Source organism: Solea solea, chromosome 12, assembly GCF_958295425.1.
Source record: "Solea solea chromosome 12, fSolSol10.1, whole genome shotgun sequence".
NCBI lineage: Eukaryota > Metazoa > Chordata > Actinopteri > Pleuronectiformes > Soleidae > Solea > Solea solea.
The window spans coordinates 7,017,948-7,040,976 of record NC_081145.1 but is presented as its reverse complement, the minus strand read 5'-3'; the positions used below and the strand labels follow the sequence as shown (position 1 = coordinate 7,040,976).

The following is a 23,029-nucleotide window of genomic DNA, read 5'->3' as shown; positions in this document are numbered from 1 at the left end:
ACTCTAAAAAAAACCTGAAAACCAATGAATTTGTTGATCTTGAGGTTCTCTTACCTCTTTAGAAGGTCTCCTGAGAATGTCTCCGACACCTCCTCCATTACGCAGGCCCTGGTTCAGCACTGTGATTATACACATGAGCAGAGTGTCGCACACTCGCTCGATCCCGTCATCCTCGTCTGCAACACAACACACAAACACAGAGGACACGTGAGCGGCAGGTGAAGGGAAAAAGAAAAACAGAGGTTATTCAAATAAAACGAGCTCATTAAGTGAAATTGTATTACAGTAGAAGGACGCACTTCAGTCTAACAATGTACAACTCCAATAGCACTCAGTGGAGCACATTCCACTGCCAAGGCCAAATATCTTCTACCACCCGACGAGAATATTCTTATCATTATCGTTCTGTGGATTTGTGTAAAGAAACTGGCACAAAGGTCCAAAAATGTCTGATATGAAGCGATTTTGAAGAATTTAATTGAATCAGCAGGCAAATCATGTAATGAGGTCTTCCTGGATCCATGCTCCATCATCCCTCCACCAATCATTTTTTTATATTATCATCATTATTATTATTGTTATTATTAGAAGTATTAGAGACGATGCTGTGGGCCACCTTGTGCAGTATAACTCAAAAATGAAAGGACGGATTTTGATTACATTTCCTGGGGATGTAGGCAATGTTTGAATTACAGCGCGACAGTGTGGGGGAGCCCTATTTTTAGGTGGCACTGTTACTAAACATGTCACATGCACATATCCCCACTCCAGTGTATTGATACCGTGGCAGAGGTTTGTTTCCTTTAGTTTATGTAATTCTACTGACAACAAACATGGTGGAGACATGGTTGCAAGAACTCCTCAGAACAGGCAATAAAGCTGATATTTACACAAGACTGAACTCAAATGAATGAACAGCAGCAGCATCTATTTTCCGTGATTTTTAGCTCGTTCTTTGATGACGCGGGATGAAAATTGATCAACATCACTTTCACGATCGCAACATCTGATTTAATTATCCCTACTGTATTATCACACTGAATTTTATTAAAATGATAGAAATAGAATTCAATTAAAGCTGCGGTGCATAACCCTTGGTGTTTTTCTTGTTGATGTTATTATTCTGCCCCTGATTTTTGTCTTCATGAACGGAAACATTGTTAATGTTGCCTCCTTCTCTCTTGACACAAAACGAATAACTTCCTGTGTGCAGTGCGGAATGTCACCGGGTGACACGAGATTTAAACTCAGCTATACGGAGTGTAATAGCCATTTTTGTTACTACACCACTTGTTATATATGTAATATTGGACTGTGCATAAGAAAGTTCTTTTTGGTTGGATTAAATTGCATGTTTAAGTTTAAAGAATTAATATTTGGAACTTTTGGAGAATACATTTTTTTTTTTACACAAGTCAGAACTTTAAGTTAATGGTGATTATGTTTACAGATGTCTAGTAAATAAACTCTCTTCTGTAAATAACCCGATGAAGGTGTGACTGAGGATATATAGATATCTCCACCCCCTCGGTCCCTGCAGTTTTAAGAATAAAACGGTGAAAATTAAGTGCTAAAAATGGTTGATGAAACGCTTTATTTATGACTGAAATGTGACACGTGAAAAGTTCCTATACGACGGCATCAATAACAAATGCCGTGCACAGCGTGACAGCTCAGGAGGAGGAAGGAGTGAAGGATGTGGATGAGATCACGTGTGTGGGCCCTTAGTGCAGGTGATCCACAGAGACTCAAGAGGACAAGCAGCAGTGAGTCACCCAGTCTGCCTCATCAAGTTTCTTTGTGTGCATGCCTCTCTGTGTGCGTGCGTGCATGTGTCTCAGTGTGTGAGTAAAGTTTAAGGAACTGACTGGTCACATAAACACCCAGACATTTCAAAATCATAAAAATTATCATAGTAGAATTATTAAATCATTTCACAAATGTCACCACTTTGTGCATTCGGACCTTGATTAATATGGAGAATATTCTTCTTATAAGCACATTTTATCTGATTTACTCGTGTCAGCAACTCTTTGTTTTACCTGTAAAATCAATTCTACTCTTACATCCATTAATCAATGTGTAGGACCTGAGCTGTTTGACACTTGTTTTTGTTTCAAATGATTTGTGCTCATGCTCAATACATGCTGTAATAATGTGTTTGTTTTTAAATGATTTCATTTCATTTATTTTTAGAAACCTACCAGGAACAGGTTTGGGTGTTAAATCGGGGCAGCCGCCGTCTTTCATACATGTGCCAGTAACTCCACTGTTACTCAGTAAATCCGGTTTTCCTGCAAATGAAAAAAAGAGCGAAGGGGGGGGGGGGGGCAAAAAAAGATAAAAATGAGTATTGATTGAGAATGTACGGATGAAACAAGAGTTGATTAGATTGTGCTCTGGCATTAAAACACCTTTCTGATTAAAGCTCATCAGCAACAGTAAAATCAGTAACAAGGATATATGAAGACAGACATTATGTAAACGGAGGCAGCAGCTGCTGAGTGGGCGGCGAAGTGTTGCTGAAAAACCCTGAACAAATCATTTGCACACCAGCAAAACAGCGGAGGAGCTGCACTTGAGTGATCAGCTCGGGCAGATCAGCAGAATGAGAACTGTTCACAGTGTCACCAAAAGGCGCTTTATCCCTGACGGGCTGAATCACAGAGGGTAGGGAAGGAAGCGGCGGAAGGGAGAGGCTGAGGAGCGGAGGAGAGCGTTGGGCTGAGTCGGGGGGCACGGGCCACACATTGTGTGCACCTCAGCATCAAAGAGCTCCAGCTGTGTCTCAGCGAACAGACAAACAGGTTTGAGCCGAGCTGGTTACATAAGCCACTACTGCTTAGCTGTGTCTGCTGTTCTCTGTTCAGCAAAACACAGGATGACGCGGCCACCGGCTTATGCAACAGGTGCACATGTGCCGGCGGGTTGTCCTCCTGACCGCCGGGGCTCATTAACACCACACTGCACAGGGTTTTCTGTGTGTGTGCGTATGTGTGTGTCCGGGTACGCACACACACACACACACACATATACATATAAATATACAAATAATGTATAAATATAATATATTGTCAGTTTTCTTAGCCTTCTTTGTTTTGGCCCCACTGCTGAGAAAGTGCCTGCCGCAGGAGATCAGGTAAACAAACCCAGGCTTCTTCTTTATTTTTTTTTGAAAAAGCACTATGTAAATAAATAAATAAATAAATAAATAAATAAATAAATAAATAAATTAATTAATTAATTAATTAATTATTATTTATATATGTTATTGTTTATGTTGATATGCACTCACCAGCCACTATATTAGGTACACATGTCACCTACAAAAGTGGTGGGAGCGACAGAGTGGTCTTATGCGGCCGAAGCCCATCTGCTTCCAGGTTTGATGTCTTGTGCATACATTAGTGTAAGAGAGCGATGATTTGAGTCACTGTTGCCGCTCTAACATCGCAAACCCCTCTGGCCGTTGCCGCTCAGTGGATATTTTTTTTTCTCTTATCTGACCATTTTCTGTAAGTAAATCAGCAGGTTCTAAAATACTCAGACTGTGTGGCACCAGCAACCATGCCATGTTCAAAATTGCTTCAACCACCTCTTTCCCATGCTGATGCTCAGTTTGAAGCAGCTTCACAGTGTCTACAGGCATAAATGCATCGAGTTGTGGCCTCAAAATCTGCCAATTTCTACCAGTCATCCCTAAGATGTACAATCTCTGAATGACTGATAAAGAACACACAATTATACACAGGACCCACAAAGTCTTCGAAGTAAAGCAGCCACAAGCAAATCCATTCCGATTAAAAGGTCTTAGACCATTATGATAACAGGACGACCCATGAAAAAGAAATTATTATCAAGTATAATCTATTACAAGGTAGAACGTCTGGTCCCTTCACTGAGTACAGCACAACAAAACAATGAGTCTTATAGCTCAGTGAGTCCAAACCTGGTGCAGGAAGGCGGTCCACCTCCATGCGGAAGTCATCCTTCAGGAACAGGAAGCCAATGATTGAGAAGAAGTAGACGAGAAAGATGGCCAGGAGAGCCGTCAGAATAATGGAGCGGCCATTCCTCGTCACACTTTTGATCACATTGAGCAGCGTCTCCTCCCGTATAACCAGGTCAAACAGCTGTGGTAATCAACATCACATTTCAAAAATCAGAGGTGTACTGTAATGGAAGTAAAACTGCGTAACATACTGAATCTCTTCTTACCAAAAAACTGTAGAAGAACTCGTGCACAAAGAGGCCGAGGACGCAGATGATGGCATAGCTCAAATGGTAGATGAAAAGCATGTCCATAACAACGGCTTTGTAGCCTCGAGTAAACGTTCCCTGGTTCCCCACAAAACTCACGAGAAACACTAGCTTGTTGAACAGCTGAAAAAAAGAAAGAAATACGGTGTAAATGAAAAAAGAAGTGAGCAACTTTTGATGCATACACAGGAAAGAAAGAAGGGACATATTTCTACAACGTTGAGTCTAACCTTTACCATGACTTACATTGACAGTGCCCAGCAACAACAGAGCAGGTCCCAGGCCCATTGTGTAGATGGCACGTAAAACAAGGGAGACCAGGAAGAACAGGATGGCCCACGGCTTGGGTAAGACTGGAAGGAATGCAGTGAACACCCCCAGTGCCACCCACAGTAAGATGTTCCAAAACGGAGGCAAGGTGCCTGGACAAGAAGAGTAAAATATCAACTTCATTAATGCTGTGAAACGCTTTAGAGTCTCTCTCATGAATTATTCACCTGAGTTAAGCCCTTAACTCAGCACCACACAGTCAGAGGCAACATATTAAAATGTCAAACTGTGGTCTGAAGGGACAGCCACCTTCATCACGTCTGTTCTCCGGCTCACACTGTAAACCATCGAAGCCCTTCTCAGGAAAATCCAAAGCTCCTCTTGTTTAGATTTTTAGACAACACAAAACATTTTTGGACAAATGAGTCTGTCTGGAATAGACAACCTTTGCAGCTGTCCATTAGTCTAGTGATCCAGTGTGGAACAATTAGTGACATCTTACAGTGGGACGGCAGAGTGCAACAAATGGAGCACTCCTCCACTCACACCTCCCTCTCCCAAGTGCATCAGGGAACTCTGATGACAGCGAGCGCAGGACAGAGAGCAGCAATCCCCAAATGTGAGTATATTAATAACATACAGTGCTTTCTGCAGCTTAAAAAAGCATGTGTGTCTGTGTGTGTGTGTGTGTGCTCTGCTGAAATGCTTTAGCGACCGATCAGATGGTCTGTCACTGAGCAGGAAGCAGCTGCTACCAACTGCTACCAAATATAAAAAACACAAAATATAATGGAGTCTTGTTGGAGGATTAGATTTCACCGACAAGCCACTACTACGACTATTACTACTATTGATTTAATGGTCCAGTGTGTAACATTCAGGAGGGTTTAGTGGCAGAAATTTAATATACTACCCACAATTATGTTTGTATAAGTGTATAATTGCTTCAAAATAAAAAAATGTGTTTTTTGTTCCATGTTTTTTTTTTACTACCTGTGCAATTGTTTTGTTTTCTAATTAAGTATTTACCCTGTGTTTTACGTACAGCATATTTACACTTTCTTTTAACTGTTTGTTATTTTTAAAACTTTAAAATTTAAAAAATGTATGCACTGAAAAGGAGAAGCTCTCCAATTTCGTTGTACACTGCATAATGACAAAAAAGGGCATTCTATTCTATTCTACAGTAGCCTGAAAGGACAAAGAATGGCTCCACCCACATTAACCTGATACATAAACCAACAAAGAGGAAACAGTAGAGAGAGAGAGAGTGGGAGTGTGGAGAGAATTGTCAAAGAGTGGTCACATTCTTTCCAGGATGCAAAGGTCACAGTAGTTCCTGGAGTCTCCAGTTTGGTGCAATCTGCTGTCTCACCACTAGATGTCACTAATTCTTACACACTAAACCTTTACACCGATCATTGGCAGTAGCAAATCCGAAAAAAGAAGTCCCCTCTTACCTTCGTCTCCATCATCGCCAAATGGGTAGAAAACAGCCACGGCGATGTTGAGCAAGCAGGCCAGGTAGAAGGAGATGCTGCCCCAAAGAGAAATCTGACGCGAGAACCAAAACAGCGCCGTATTTTCTGCACAAACACAAGAGGGAAACGCAAGCTCAACAAACACACAAAATATACTGCAGCTCCTTCAATTTATTCTCGAAATAACAACAACCAGACACTCTGACCGGATGATAATCATGACTCACTATCCTGCAGCCTGCCTCTGCTGCCAGCATCATTATTTTCCAAGTGGAACGGATACAGAAAGTAAAGACAGACTTACTGCGGATCTTCTTCTGCCACCTCATCTCATTGTAGAGGTTGTCAAACTGCTGGAAGAAGTCGTTAACCTTGCTGCCCTGGTCGTCTCTTTCGGTGGTGGTGAACACGCGCACCTTAGACTCCTCTGTGAGGTACTTGCAGATGTTAGGGACGGGGAAAACGATCTGCTCCATGCTGCGGTCATGACGCACGATCTGAGGAATAGATATATCATATATATGTTGACATGACGGGTGAATTGGATTGGGTTTAAAGATAGACGGGACAAATGGGGAGTGAGGTTTACCTCTATCTGAGCCGTGTGGTTGGCGTAGTAATGAAGGGCATCGTCCTTTTCACTGTCGGGGTCCACACCGGCCCCTTGTCCCAACACAGAACTTGGCCTAAGGCTCTGCTGCAAGATCTTGTTGTGCCTGGCAAGCTAACATCCACAGAGGAAAACAACTCATTTATTTCCATATTAATCGTGGGAAAAATGTCAGTCACAATTGACAAAAGCCTGCCAACTAGTGGTCAGAGGCTTAAATACAACACAAAATCTCAGTCAGAAAACCACTGTCCCAAAAATATTCCCATATGGATCCAGCGCTTTACAGTCAACAGTATCACTAGGAATGCACCGAAATGAAAATTGTTGGCCAAAACAGAAACACTGTGTGTACTCAGCGGTGAAGTAAAACGCTGCAGGTGCTGCTGCTGCTCCGCGCGCTAAGAAGACTCGCCATCGAGCATCGAGCACCAGGAAGGAGGCTGAATGGCAGAGCCGGAGCTTCTGCTGGACTCCAATATCCGACTGTGGGTGGTACTGCCCATTGTCATACATAACCTTTCTTGTTGGGGTGATACGGCATTATGTCTCCATTCTTCTTTAGAGTGACAACAAGCTGACTCTAGAACAGGTTCCTGACAGCCAGGTTCTTATTCGGAGCAGAATTCTCAGAGAAAATAAAAATTACGTTCCCATGCAGGAAGTTCTACTTCAATAATCAAGAAGATGGATTTTTCAAGAAGACCAAAAGAAAGGTTGTTCCACCCTCTCCAATGACAGATCCCAGCATTCTGTGTGTACTTACCTCACTAAGGTCAAGGCATTGCAATAATAGTATAGTATAGTATATTCTATTATATTATTCATTATTCATGCTTCAAAGAATAAATGAATTAAGAATCTATGAAAATATTTAGGAGGATCTCATTGAACATATCAGACAACGAGGGTGCAGACAGACAAGACTTTTTACTGCACTGCTTTATCCCCACAGCCAAATAATGATCTTTATGACGAGGATCAAGTAAAGTCGCGGTGAAGTGCAGGGGATCCGAGTAGATTGACAGACTCTTTTCATAGTTTTTACTCTGTGGTCCGTCTCAACCTCTTTATGCAGAGGACGCTTTAGTGCGGCAATTAAGGGAAGAACGTGTCTGCAAGAAGTGAGAGAATGTGTGAAGTGAATGTCGCGGGGAGTTCATGTGAAGTGTATGGATATTTTATTAAACCCCTGATAATTTATGTTGTGAACCCAAACATTCCAAACTTAATTAAAACATCTTATGTGTGTGTGTGTTTGTGTGTGTGTGTGTTATACTCAGGTCAACAATGAATCAACAGTGTCAGAGTCAAAAATAACTTTCCTTGCCATGAGGAAACTTGTCTGGTTGTTTGGACAAAAATACTCTGTCTGACACGCAAAGCAGAAATGAAAACTCCTGACACATGATGCACTTATTATTCACAACAAAACTACTTTCTCAGTAGCACCAGAAACCGCATCTCTTTACCGTCGGTACTCTGCTAAACCACATTTGTTTAGTCGTGGCGCGACTAAGTGCCTCAGTGAGCACTTGCAGAAGCGTCCTATAAGCTAATTTAGGCAAACCGGCGAAGTGGTTTATTCACAGAAGAGCAGTCTTCCATCATTTAACGAAGAAAACACACACTTAAGCCTCCGTCACACTAAAATTAGCACGTTCACCAGAGATTTTTGAGCCGGCTAAAAGAGGTGATAAACACCATTGCCACTGCAGTGGGTTTTTTCACTCCCGCATCACTCATGTGTAAAATGTGACTTCACAAACTCACCAGAAACGAAACGAGTGGGAGGGAGAAGAGCACAGGAACACAGTGGTTCTCAGTGATCATGTTACAATTGTTACTATTTTTTGCTTTTCCTTTCAGTTCCCTTGTTCAAACTCAACATTTTAGTGAAGGATTTTAGTGAACTCAACCTATTCAAGTTAAATAAGATGAAACATAAATAGTGAGCGCTGTCCCAAGTTGTAAAAAGAAAGGTTAACTGAAAACATTCATGGCCAGTGGCTTGACTAATGACCGGAAGATGAGTGGGCATCTTAGCAGTGCGCTTGAAATGATGCTGGAATTTACATCGCTGCCAAAAACGGAGCAGACAAAGAAGAAATTTGGCGCGTTCATGCAGGTCTGACATTCCCTCTAATGCCAAGAGGAGCTGAAGCTGATAAAAACCTGCAAGTCATTTAAACTGGGAGTGCAAACCAGTCACCTGCGGATCTGTCAGTCATCATCTACCGCGTTATCCTCCACCAGAGGGTCGCGGGGGTGCTGTGCCAATCTCAGCTACATCGGGCGATAGGCGGGGTACACCCGGGTCTTCTCGCTGCAAGGCGAGAGTGCTAACCACTACACCACCGTGTGGCCCCTGCGGATCTGATTCACGTTCAATATCTGGTTTAATGTTTGTGGTTTGGTTGGAATGGAATAGAAAGTCATGTGCATGGAAATGGGAGGTAAGTGAGCACAGCTGCATCAACTTGCCACTGTGTCTCCGTCGTGGACGCGAGGATTTCTGAGATGCAGGTGAAAAGTAACAGCGGCAAGTCCACGTCCTCGCCAACAGTCGGACAGAGGGGAAATGCCACAAACAAAAACAAGGGAAGGCACTTTTTACTACCTGGTGTGCCAGGATGTAAATGTTGTGTCCGACGTCTCTGGGCGTGATCTGGTCTCCAACACTGTCCTCGTCCTCCTCGCTCTCCAGACTCTGTGTGTAGGCCTCCTTCATCACATCCACCTGAAGCACAAGAGGTCACATTTGTAAAGATGACACACAGGACACACACACACAGACACGCACACACTTACGAGTTCAGTGGGCCTCATCTTCAAAAGGATCTTCTCCGCATTCTCACTGTCATGGCGGCTCTCCATGATGGCCAACAGGAGCTTGGAGGCATTGTTCTAGGACAAAAAGGTTGTAGACATGACCACACTGATTCAGAAACACATGAATCATTCTTTAATTACACATTTGGATGTTGTAATTACGCTTCAGAGTTCTTATATTGAAATCCTCTGCAGTCAAACTGTTGTAATAGCATCAGAGGGGAAGCAAATACAGACCAATACAGCTCCTTTAACTCATTATATTTTGCCATATTGCTCTTTCAAACATTGGTCATTTTGTAAATCTACTTTAGTCAACTTGTTACCAGTCTTTACCACAATAATAAAAGGAAAATGTTTATCAGTACCCCAGGAAAAGAGACTACACCTTCAACTCGAATGCCCATGATAACTATTCTTTAATAGTATAGTATAGCAGTGGATTTTAATGGCTTTGCATCATTTGGCCATCAGGGCCCCCAGAGGAACATCCTGCTTACCTTGAGCTCCAGCACCAGGTCCAGGCGATGCTTACCCAGGGGATTGATTGTGTTCACAATCAGTGCTATGATAATGTCAATGCCATTTGACTCGTGCTTGGCTATACACGTCTGTGCAATAAAAAAAAAAAGAGACACAAATAACTATGAGCAAATCATGTGTTGGACAGTCAGATATAACGTAAACTTGCCCAGTCCTCTCTCCGTACCTGGTTCTCATGGCAGGGTCCCTGGCAGTACTCTGTAATGGTCTCAAGGGTTTGGCGAACCAGATCGACATTGTTCTCGTTAATGTAGAGGCCCAGCAGCCCGAGGCCTCCAGTGGTGCTCCCACAAATACAGTCCAGGAACTGGAGAGTCTCGCACACCAGGTTGTAGTTGGTCTTGTTGTTCTGGTTCCGCAGAAAGTTCTGGATTCAGAGCAGAAAACAGCAGTCAATCAGAAGTCAAAGTGAATAGGAACTGGAGTTAAAGTATTATTGGATTTAAAGTCCAGTGCATAACATTTAGAATGGTTTATTGGCAAAAATGGAATATAGTACCCATTGAGCATGTTTGTCTTGGTTTATAATCACTTTAAAATTCAAAGCATTTGGTTTTCGTAGCCTTAGAATAAGCCTTTTTAAATTTACTTTAGGCATGGGCCCTGCTTTATACACGCCATTGTTTCTGCTGCAGCCCAAATGGACAAACTAACCAGATCATGCATTTCCCGTTTTGGAGCAGATGCTTTCTATGCAAACAAAGAAGAGCAACATCCTTTCTGGTATATGAAGTCCACCGTAGTACTTAGTTAACGTCTAATATTGCATATGAAGTACAGTAAAATGTTCTAAATACAGAATATTTTGTGTTTACACAAACGTGGGGTCACCCTGTTACAGCTTTTGGATTTGGAAACACTTTTTTATGTTGTAATAAATCAATAAATTAAAGTAAGGACAGCTGAGGCTCAAGGACATAATTCTTATTTTGTCTTCCACCAGAAAGGGTGAGCAGAGTTTGTTGCAATCTGCAGTCTCACCATTAGATGTCACTAACTCTTACACACTGGACCTCTCGGTCTCAACGAGGTTGCCAGTACCTGCAGGTCTGAGTTGTGGTTCTCACAGAGCAGCTGTAGGTAACGAAGGATAGGCTTCATAATGGTGATGGTTGGGCTCATCTGTGTTTCCTCTGAAGCTTCTTCAGCTCCGATGATCTCGGTGTGTTGGGCGAGGCTCTCGAGGTCGGGATCCAGCTCTTTTCTGAACGCAGAGTAGGCCTTTGAGGTGAGTGAGGAGGCCTCCTTCAGCTGCCCTCGCATGTCCTCCCTCATAAGAAGCCCCGAGTCTTTCCCTACAGCAGGGAGAAAAACAAGGAGCAGGAGTCAGTTTATGTTGCAGTGAGGTGTTATTCACAGAAGATTGTCTCAGTGCATGGAGGTTCATTTTACCCAAACATTCCAAATGGTTTTGCAGTTGCAAATGCACCTGTACTATAACATCCAAGACGTTCAAATTTAGAAAAATAAAATCCAGAGACCCCCGGGGGAGTGGAGTGTTACTGATTGGGGTACTGTAGCATGAAGCCATTCAATCTCGATACAAAGGTCTTTTGATATGCTCGTGGTGTGGGCCGTCACATGGCCTCGAACATGTGACTACAGTCTGCACAGAGGTCGGCACAGTCACAAAGATCTTTCGGATTTATTCGCCACTACTGTTTAAAGTCAAGGTTGAGCCGAGCAAGACCACACGTACTGTAAAACTTTCCAAGTGTATATTTGCGCTGGGGTTGTGGGTTTTTTTTCTTTTTCGCTCACTCCAGGCCAAATCCATTTCTATGGAAACCATCATCTGTGGTCTGAGCATGACCTCTATGACTCAGTGTTTGTCATGTTTCAGTGCTCATCTCTAGGCACCTTTGACATTATTACCCAGCGGCTTGACTTTAAATAAACCCTCCTTTACTTACTTTCACCTTCAGCCTCACACTGTGGCTCACATGCACGCTCCAGACGAGAGGAGGATGAAAAACACCGTGCTTTCTGGTCACACTTGCAGCACAAACAACACGCAGATGAATCACAAGTCGACTGTACCTTTCTTGAACCTGGTGCTACTCATGTCAGTGTCGTCGTCCCTTTTCCTGCAGCTGAGCTCGAACATGTTGACAGACACGGTGGCTCGGATTTCTTGCTGCGCCAAATGCATGCGGTCGAAGAAAACCTTGAAGAAGCGCTCAGATTTCTTTTGCTTGTATAGCTGAGTGTAGAAGGAGTTCTGGGCGGAAAAGCAGAGCGGGCGATGAATCCATCAAAACTGTATCCGTGTTCTTTACTAAAATAGTTATTTCCATGACCTGTTCTCTGTATTCAATATTTATATTCATATTGGGAATGTAGAAGTGCACTGCAGGGTGAGAAGTGAGCATGTTCAAGAGCAGTTTGGAGATAAAGTAAGAGCTGGCAAGGTTGAGATGGTTTGGAGAGGAGGGATAGTGGTTATATTACACAGCGGATGTTAAAGGTGGAGCTGCCGGGCAGAAAGAGAAGAAGAAGACCACAGATGATCCGCTGTGGTGACCCCTGAAAGGGAAAAGCCAGAGGAGGAGGAAGAAGAAGAAGAAGAAGAAGAAGAATGCAGACTGGAGACACAACTGCAGTTGAATAAATGCTTTTGTATGTCATTAATTCTCACATTTTATCAGATGCAGGAAATAAAATGAAACATATTGGCTCAAATAAATCAGAATCCTAAATCAGCCATCAGCTAAACTGATTCCTAAAGATCTGCCTTGGCATCAGACGCACATTAGTTGAGTTCAGGGACTCAACTAATGTGCGTTAGTTGACTTGGAGAGATAAAGACTTCCGGTGTTGCCCACCTGTATCTGTGTGTTTCCACCCTGCAGAAGTGCAATGCCCAGCAGGATGCTCTCCTCAAACACACAATCGTTCTTTGTGTTGACGATGAGATCGATCACCAGCTCCGATGCTCCGACATTGTCCAAGAGACACTGGATCTCCACCATGCTGCTGCTCGGCTTGTCACTGTCCAGCGTGGGACATCCTCCTGCAGAGATTTAGCAATTTAACAATACACACTAACATAGATGTTGTGATTCTGATAACTATATATCCCCCAAAACAGAAATAACTGTATATATATTTATTTTGACTCCAGTGATTCCTAAAGTCTGCCAGTGAGTGTCAAAGAGTGTTTCCCCTCAGAAGCAGAATGGTGTCATGTTTGCCGCTGTGGTTTCCTTCTGCTCCGTGTAGCTTTTTTATTGCAGTGTCTGCTGGGTTTTTGGACGGCTGGATTTTTTACCTCCGGATGACGCCTTGACGAAGCCGCCAGATGATATGTTTCCAGTCCCAAGCTCTGGCTTGGAGAGAAGCTTTTGATTTCCAAAGTATCGTGTGAGCAGAATCTTTCTCAACTCGTTTTCCTGTGGAGGCAGAAATCACAACGTATTACTGAGTCTGAGAGGATGCAAAGCCTCAAATAAAAAAAACATCTGACAAAGTTGCATTCTGTGAGATACAAAGATAATATCCAGAGGGACAGACTGATTAACTAAGATCCAGCCAATCATTCCTGTACAGCCTGAGCAGATGAAGGGATGGATCACTATCATCCTGCGACGCTTTCTCTTCCTTAATCAGAGCGATGACTTGTAAAATGACAACAAAGCATTCAGAGTCTCTCATTAAGGAGCATGAAAATAACAGCACTCTACAAGGAATTGACGCTCACTGAGCTTTTATGAGATGCTTTCAGTTGACAGTGGAAGTTAGACGAGACAATGTGCGAGGAAAGAATCTCCCTACGACGGTTGTGAAGCAACGAGCGAGTGATTGATGGGTGCATTGTGCTCATCAGTGGCACGGCAGTAACGGATGAAGGACAGGAGGGGAGGCGTGTTATAAAGAAGGTGAGGACACGGTGGTCAACATCAGTTTCTATGGGAACCTGACAACTCAACATGGCCTTGTTGTTATTGATCAACAGAGTGGCAGGGTGAATAGATGGATACACAGAACGGATGAAGGGGGTGGAGCAAATGAATAAATAATAAATACAAATAAATAAACCTGTGGTTTCCATGGAAATGTAGTAGAAGGACAATTAGTATTCCCCCAGATTAAAAGTGATCTGAACTGTATCGGGCTGAAGACACATTCACATTGTTACAGTTACATTGTCATATAGTAACCGTCACATTGTCATGCAGCGACTAGCATTGTTGCAGGAAGAAGGTCACTGGTTCGGATCCCGGTTCAACCAAGGGCCTTTCTGTGTGCAGTCTGCATGTTTTCCCCATGTGTGCACGCAGTCCAAAAACATGCAGACTGGGGATTAGATAAACTGGACGATCCAAATCTGTCGGCATCGTGTACCTCTCCTTTGGCTCCAGCTCCCTGCGACCCTCATGTGAACGATAACGTCGTAGAAAATGAATGAATGCTTGTATCAGGCTGAAAGGAACACTGCTAGATGCTCAAGGTTGTGATAAGAGAATAAGTGAGAAGTGTGAATGTCACGCTACCATTAAAGCTGATGTGCTAATGGGTATTCAGTTCAATATAACTCATTTGTGCGTCTGTTTTTGTAGGTGCTGTTTGAAATACTGTGTGGACACCGAAACTGAGTTATCAAAGATTATGCGCTCGCTGGTGATGGTTTATTTATAACAAGGATCCAAACGGCACGCTTCAAAACACGCCAGCAATTATTTGACAGCGAGAGATCTGATAAATTAGGGACCTCTGCGTCTGACAATGCTGGGGCCGATCGAGGCAGAGTCCGGCCGAGGAGCCTTGAACTGAGCACAGCGACGAGCGAAGCTGTGGAGGAGCACGTGTAGCCGACGCTTCCTGTGTCAGTAAACACTCCATCTCATCTGCAGTCAGCAGAGACGCTCGTCTGCCTGCACTGTCTGGCTGAGCTGTCTCCCAAACACATACACAGACACGCACTTAGTTCTTGAACTGAAGGTGAGGATCTACTGAGCCAATCTCATTTTCACACACACACACACACACACGCACACACACCAAGTGCAAATACAAACTCAGCACCTCAACTCTATAAGGCAGTGCATTCGCTTAGTGATCATTGAATCGTGTTTAAACTCATCGTTTCCTCTGCTTGAGACAAAGGACGTGTCGGCTGTGCACTGTTCTCAAACACACACACACACACACACACAAACAAAAGAAACATTCTGGTGGGGGGGGGAGTTGAAAGGGGGTGCGGGTGACAGGTTTTCACTTGTGCTCGCCCGCCGCAGTCGGCTGGTGAGAGGAGAGGAGAGGAGAGGAGAGGAGAGGAGAGGAGAGGAGAGGAGAGGAGAGGAGAGGAGAGGAGAGGAGAGGAGAGGAGAGGAGAGTCATCTGAGCCTGACTCATAGACTTGCTGCTGCATTGACAGGAAAAACTCCCATCAGGTGATGTAAGAGCCACGACAAAGACAGAGCGATGGAAATAGAGGTTGAGTAACTGACATAAGTAAGAGAGGGTGGAGAAAGGAGGCGACTGCCGAGGGGAAGTGAGGAGGAGGAGGAGGAGGAGGCGAGAAACAAACAAAACATAGCAAGTAGCAGAGAGTCGTGGCGATTTTTAAAATGTGCCCCGGCACGCCACACTGCGGCTCCGGTGTCCGAGCTGGAGACGAGCTGCCAATCCTCACCTCCAGTACCATCACACTACACTCCCTTAGCCCCCTCTACCCCCCCCCCCCCCCTTGGAGTTGTGCTGTCTGCAGATCATGCCAACTCTGGAGGGCTACACGGAGAAAAAGACAAAGACACAGCCTGCCCTGTGCTCCTTTAGGTGGTCTGAAAACTCACGCAGGCAGCGAAGGGCAGCACCAGCTGTGAACCAAGACAGACAGTGCCAGAAACAGGCAGGAGGGGGGACGGAGAGCTCGAGCAGCTCAGGTCAGACAAGGTCGGTTAAAGCAGAGACTGGAGCCACAGAGGAATGGAGCGCTGCGTTACCCAGACAAAGTTCAAAGCTGCAGGGCTAATATTTTGTTCCGTGTTATTTTCTCCCACGTCAGAAACATGAGAGGACGCCGGGTGTGTGCATCTTTGGTAAACAAGTGTGAAAACACAGATTAAAGTGTAATGTGACAGTGACACAAGTCAAGTTTCACCGCACGCCATGCAAGAGGAGCCAGGTATCATTGCAGCCAGGAGGCTCCATGTGCAGTAGACCACAGCAGAAACTTCAGTCAACACACATTACATATCATTTATTTTAAACATCTCACTCATCATATGCAGCGTAAAAGCATGTGATGCTACGGCTGAAGCCAGTGTGGTCTCTCAGGAAATATTAAGTTTGAACAAGGACGGAAAATGGAAAAACCTCTGAAATGTAATCCATGAATGCAATGTTTTCTCACCAGCAAATAAATCAGAATATCTTGCTGATTGTGTGCTATAAAGAACTATGTGGGAATAAGAAAGGGACTATAAAAACTCTACACCACAAGTTTCCGACTGAGAGTAGAAAAAGAGCCCTGTCAAAGTATTTAGACCTTCATATTTGAAAATAAAATGGAAATACTTCAGTTTATAGATCTATAATTTCCTCGCCGAGTTCCTTCAATGCCTGGAAGTGTATGATCTAGTACTAATGATGAAAAAACACCTTATAAAAAAGTGTTATATATACATATATACACATATATATACATGTACACATTTTAAAAGAAAAAAAAGGAAGTTAGTTCAAGATAAGAAGTAGATGGCTCAAAATTGTTAATACTAAGCACTAAGTAGAAGACTGTTGTGGCTTCCTCACGTGCCGCCTTCTCGTCCGCCATCTTCAGTCACGTGATTTCTAAATGTACATTTTCTGATGAATCCGTCTGCATAGAGCTCCACACGTCACGTGACTCAGGTTGCTTACAACTGCCATGGTGGCGGGAGACGCGGCTGCAAAAATGAACAGCACCAGTGCCGGTTTCAAGCCGTCACTGTAGATCCATGGAGATCCAGAGCAGGAGATCACAGACCCTGACAGACTGAACACATCTGACCCTTACAATAACCCTGCTGTCATTCTGACGAGTATGAGAACAGCCAGAGCGGACATTATTACAGACATCCACCACTGTCATGCTGTTTAATCATTTACTGTAATTTATGTAATTTATGAACTATTACAGTGGCATCTCCTCTGTTTTATTTGTCTCGCTGACCTTCTGTAGGATATAGAAACATTTCCTGACCCAGGCTCGATTTTAATGTACCAGTGGGAAGTCTACAATATTAAAACATTACACACACATCCAGTGCGGCACAAAGGAGTTTCTCTGTACCATCTGTCTGAGCTGAACCTCTGTGTGAAGGGCATGGGTTGGGTATGAGATGATCTTGGAGAATGGGGTGCTGACGGACCATCGTAAAGTATGTTAATCTGGGCCAGATTACCAAACTATGCAGAGATCGTGTAGAGCAGGGGGCTTCCCACTACAGCAGAGTAGAAGAGGAGGCGGCGGTGCAACTCCTGGGTAATATCAAAAGGTTCAGAGCTTCCACAGGAGGTACAGATGGTACAGGTGACTTCCACATAGGTCCTTCCTGCACACTCGATTATAATCCATGTGGACATCCAAGTACCAGCGGGAATCAATGTCCTATGGTCTAATTATGAATGGCCACTGGTGAATGATCACCATAAGACTCGGGGTCAAACAGCATCTCATCGGATTTGTTTGTGTTGAGGATGTGATGGTGTTTGTCACACCACTGTGAAGAAAGTGGTGAATGGCAGCCTTGTACCAAGGGCCAGGAAATTACCGTGGTACAAGCATCTGACGGAACTCGGCAAGGGACACATGTGCAGACGCACGCCGCATCATGTGCCGCCATTTATGCTGTTTCCAAGCCGCGGTTCCACAGCACATAAAACGCTTTTTTACTCAACGAGCAAAACAAATGATGCTCACATGTGAGGAAAGGAATTAGCAGAGACTGATTACAAGACCAGCTCGGTTAAAAAAGAGCTGTCTGGTAACGACTGGTACCACTGCATGTGTCTAAGAGAAATAAGAGAAAGACCTTTCAATAAAAAAGTTACTCAAGTGCCTCAATAACTGCTTGATGGACTGATGCCATTCCTTGCCCTCAAGGAATGAATCCACTTAACTTGATCAATCTCCTGTCTTTTCATCAGGTCACAGCCGTCACTGATCTTTTAAAATAATCCATCATTGACAGACATTCATGGTTCCCACATCATGAATCCCAAGAGTGGACGGATCCCTTTGCATGAACTGTCTAACACACCTTCGGATAGATTGTCAGCAAATGTGGACCTGGATTTGTCCAATTCTGACACAATAATTCAGCTGAAAACACAATGTAACAGCATCGCAGGGCTGAAAACGAGGCTGTAGATTAATGTGAGGTGTTGAATTCAGTGCCTAATTTGCAGGCGCATTACAGCCGACTCACACGTACGCGACGGAGGCTCTAATTGAAATGCTTCTCTTTCATGTTGAATGGAAAGCATTGCCGCACTGCAATGTGGGTCCACCATTCCTTCGCTTTGCTGGCATTGCATGCATCAAAATGCTGAGAAAACAAGCGTGGGCCAGTCGGATCACATTATATGCAAATCACACAATGTAGGCTGTAGCCATCGAATCACGTTTATGCCCAAAAGCTACTCAGACAAGGTCGTTCTCCTTGTTTTCTGTGAGAAGACGTGCTCCCGAGAACGATGGACGATGGAAGTGACTGTCACGTTGCCACCGTCGTTAGCAATCACTGCTACATAGTTAGTCATGACTGACTGTTACGGCCCCGTACAGTCCAGGGGATGCGGGGAGTAACAAGGTAAAAACGAAAACCTCGGGATCTTGTTAAAAGAGGAAAGACTGAAGTACAGCAAACGTAACCATATGTAAAGAGTTTTATTTACTGCTAGACTGCTTCTGTATCATAATCTAGTAAGACAGCCTCTAGCACACCAGGAATAAAAACATTTAGGATTATTTCCCTTTTTCAGGAGATTCTGTAGTTGGCCAAAATGGTTTACCCAGGTTATGCCATGACACAAACAGACCGACACTACAAACCACAACCTGACAAAAGGTCAAGTATCAAATTATATGAAATTCAACAAATGGTTGATTTCCTCTCATTGCGTTGTATGGAATTCTGTTTCTACTATTTTGCCCATTAGCTCTTATCATTAGCAAAACTAAATGCTAGAAGCAATCCATGCAAACACGATGCACTTGGTGTAACTCCTCCCATCTCATGTCATGTGCCTCGTTGGTGCTGGTGACCAAACTCACATGCAGCCAGCCACATTCACATAACATGCTGTGGGCTGTGTCCAAACACTTTTCCACAGTCAGTGACAATCAGTCTCATTTATAGTGGCCCTTAATTTGTGTGAAGTGTTTTTTTTTTTTTTCTCTTTCCTCCACGGAGCTAGACACGGAGCGATGATGCTTTTCGGTCTAAGGGCATTTTTACTGCAGGTACAGAGGACCAGTCAGGGCAAGAGCAGAGACATAAACAACATGTGCTATTCCCCCATCGCTATGGAAACCAAAACAACACTCAGCCAACCGACACCTGACTGATAGATCTGGAGAAATGAAAGCAAGAGTGAAAAACGGAGATGAATAATACATTTTCAACGGTCAAACCAGAGTCAGCATGACCTCTGCGTGACCCTGCACCTGAGCCATGTTTCACTGACAGGTCGTCAGGGAAAAGCCTGCATGACGAGCTCACACAGGGACACCGCATGTGCGTGTGTGTGTCTGACGTACTGCATTTACATGTGTGCATGTGATGCACTTAGAGGGCGGTAATCTGTAAATCTGCTTTGCTTTTGGCAGGTGGTGTGAAACATGGCAAGAATGACAGGCAGGAAGGGGCGGGGAGAGGGTGATGGACAGAGAGGGAGAGAGACAGACGGACTGTGTGAATGACAGGGGTGAGTGTGAAAGAGAGGGAGGAGGGAGAAAGAGTGTGAAAGAGTGTTTGATATTACATAAGTGGCTTTTCAGACTGAAATAGGACAACACGCTTTCGACAGCACATACACAGGTGTAACATGTGATCACAGAAATAACACACGAAGGAAATTGTGTTATAGGACTTAAACGTGTATACGTGTATACATTAAATTGCACAATTGAATGGCATTAAATATTACAATCTGACAATCTTGCTAATAATTAAAGAAAAAAATGAAAATGTAAATTTTAGAAAACCATGTGAACAAGTATATACATATTTTTTCGGGAATGTATTAAAGTGAAAAACAAGATTGTGAGTTCCTGGAAAAGTGGCAGAATAAATCGCTAAGACTGTATGTTGGTGATCTACAGTCCAAAGCATTTTCACATGAAATTTGGGGGAAAATTGGGGGGAAAACCATTCTTAAAATATGAATTCCATGAAATGATTAAATCCAAAATAAAAGTCTATGGAGGCACTTTGTGCTAATTTCTGCAAATGTAATATTTGAATATGAGTTCAGAGACTTTTCCCCAAAAGACTCAACTCACCCTGAGGGTAAGTGGGATCAGAAATTTTATTTAAGTTTATACTCGGGTTGTTTATAAGTGTGTATAATGTTTTGAATGTAATGTATGTATGAATTGTTGTTTTCATTAGCGCAGAATGAGCCCTTTATATTTACATCGGGGGGGGGTCTGCTCTATGAAGGTGGCCATGTTGGATTGTCCATGTTTTTAATGGACAAAATAAACACAGTTTGAGTTCTGGAATTGAAGTGTGCGGAGACAAAGATTCAGCTTTGAAACTTCACCCGTAGAAGTTGCTAAATCGCACACACTGTGCCTTTAAATGTTCCGTTACCTGACAGTCAAAACAAGTTAGGCAGAAAAATAAGAGTCTCCTGACCAGCAACCCGAGTATGACCCAAACAAACAAACAGCAGCGCTTCGGTGAGACCAGAGAGGAGAGAGAAAATAATTCAAGCAGGCAGACAGAATGTGATAGACGGAGACAAAGCACGGAGGGGGCAAAAAAAGGAAGAGAGGCAGTGGACAGAAGAGTGAGAGTAAGGAGGGAGGGAGGGAAGGAGGGAGGGAGGGAGGCAGGGAGCGAGGGAAGGAGGGAGAACGTGATGGTACACGTGACGCTGGCTCAGCCACTGCAGGCTGTTACGTAAGCGCACCCCCTGCCCTCTCTCCTCATGGACTGAGCAGACTCTGCTTCTCTCCAATCCCTCACCCTGCAGCCGCTGCCCGCTTTTTTTTTTCCCTTCCACTCACATGGCTCCTCACATGGCTCCCTCCCTCCTTCCCTCCCTCCCTCCCTCCCTCCCTCCCTCTCTCAATATCACTCTACCACCATTGCTTTCTCTCACTCTCCTCCACCCACCTATTGCACCCCAGGGGAGCCACCAACCTCTGCCGCCTATGCTGTCACTCTCTCTCTCTCTCTCTGTCTCTCTGTCTCTCTTTCTCTCTCTCTCTCTCTCCTTCTGTTTTTGTCTGTCGGCCTCTCCCTCTCTCATTATTTCCATGAGCCGTTTTCGCTCCTGAGGCTGCAGCACCACGCTCAGGGCGACGGGGAAAATGACAAAGAGAAGCTACAGATGCATGTGTGAGCACACTCACTCACTCACTCACTCACTCACTCACTCACTCACTCACTCACTCACTCACTCACTCACTCACTCACTCACTCACTCACTCACTCACTCACTCACTCACTCACTCACTCACTCACTCACTCACTCACTCACTCACTCACTCACTCACTCACTCACTCACTCACTCACTCGCTCACTCACTCACTCACTCACACACCTACACAAGCCGACATCTCACTTATCGTTGTCTGGCTTTTTGGGAAAGTGCTGAGCGGTTTTCTTAGAAAAGTGACTGTTATTCCACACAAAAAATAAAATACATAATAATAAACACAACAAACAACAACTTGGCTGACTGACTGACACAAGTAGAGAAAAGAAAACTCTGACTCTGACAAGTTGCTGTAACGGACACCGGCTGACTACTATATTGAGAGAGATATCTTGGCAGGTTCACGGACGCAGTTTCGCGGAGAAGGGCGGTAAAGGCACGTACACAGAATCACAAGAACTGACTGAAATAGAGACAGCGGCACACATGACACACCTTGTCTCGATCCCGATGGTGTAAGCGTGTAAGAATTAAGCCCCCATGTCACTAAAATGAGTGGGTAAACCTGAGTGAACCCACCTGTGTTGTTTTTTTCATCACCTGTGCGTAAAATGTGACGTCACACACTAGAAGAAAACCAAAGTTGTTACTACTCCGTCGCACGTCTTTTAACTGGCGCTCGTATATGAGCACATTTCCCCCCCATCTTAGCTCCTCTCCACTGGCTGCCCATAATCTTCAGGATTAATTTTAAAATGTGTGTATTTGATTTCAAATCCCTTAATGGCCTTGCCCCGTGCGACCTCTCCGAGCTGCTACACCCTCACACACCTGCCCAGCTCGCTCAGGTCAGCTGATCAGCTGCTCCTGAGTGTGTGAAAGACTTCACACCACACGCTCTCGCTGTTGTGGCCCCTAAACACTAGACTGATCTGCCTGTTCACATTAGACGCACCTCCTTCCCTGTCTGTTTTTCAATGTATTCTTCAAACTCATCTCTTTTCATTAGATTAGATTGTGGTTCATTGTGTAGCTGTTATTTTAACACATGTTTTATGTCTTTTAATTTATTTTAGGGTTTGTTTTTTTTGGATGTATTTTATTGCCTGGTGTGAGCTTGTATGCCTTTTAGTTATTCTGCCTTTTATTTATTATTCTGTACAGCACTTTGGTCCACTGTGGTTGTTTTAAAGCGCTTTACAAATAAAGTTGGATTGGACTGTTCTGTGCACTTTACTTAGGTCCGTTGTTTATGCTCAACAGTGAAATTTAAGTTGCTAATAAAATGAAGAAAGACAAAAATATCGAGCGCAATCCCAAGGTGTAAAAAGTGAGGTTTGCTAAAACATTCATGGTGAATGGCTGAGCTCACAGCTGAAGATAAAACTTAGCGTTGTGTTGAAAATTACTCGGACTTCGAATCCCTACGAAACA

At 43.9% G+C, this 23,029-nt stretch overlaps 1 protein-coding gene across 1 annotated transcript in view; it reads right to left on the bottom strand.

Moving 5' to 3' along the window:
• The window catches only part of itpr2 (inositol 1,4,5-trisphosphate receptor, type 2), an 83,885-nt gene that overhangs the window by 16,558 nt on the left and 44,298 nt on the right, over positions 1-23,029 (bottom strand). The window contains exons 38-53 of the mRNA XM_058644793.1: positions 13,268-13,388; positions 12,822-13,009; positions 12,037-12,217; positions 11,038-11,291; positions 10,163-10,363; positions 9,954-10,064; positions 9,433-9,528; positions 9,242-9,361; positions 6,601-6,735; positions 6,316-6,508; positions 5,991-6,116; positions 4,507-4,682; positions 4,219-4,383; positions 3,950-4,133; positions 2,205-2,294; positions 55-176 (exon numbers count right to left, since the gene is read on the bottom strand). Coding sequence (XP_058500776.1) covers positions 55-176; positions 2,205-2,294; positions 3,950-4,133; positions 4,219-4,383; positions 4,507-4,682; positions 5,991-6,116; positions 6,316-6,508; positions 6,601-6,735; positions 9,242-9,361; positions 9,433-9,528; positions 9,954-10,064; positions 10,163-10,363; positions 11,038-11,291; positions 12,037-12,217; positions 12,822-13,009; positions 13,268-13,388 — 2,463 coding nt within the window. The remainder of the gene's footprint in view (positions 1-54; positions 177-2,204; positions 2,295-3,949; positions 4,134-4,218; positions 4,384-4,506; positions 4,683-5,990; positions 6,117-6,315; positions 6,509-6,600; positions 6,736-9,241; positions 9,362-9,432; positions 9,529-9,953; positions 10,065-10,162; positions 10,364-11,037; positions 11,292-12,036; positions 12,218-12,821; positions 13,010-13,267; positions 13,389-23,029) is intronic.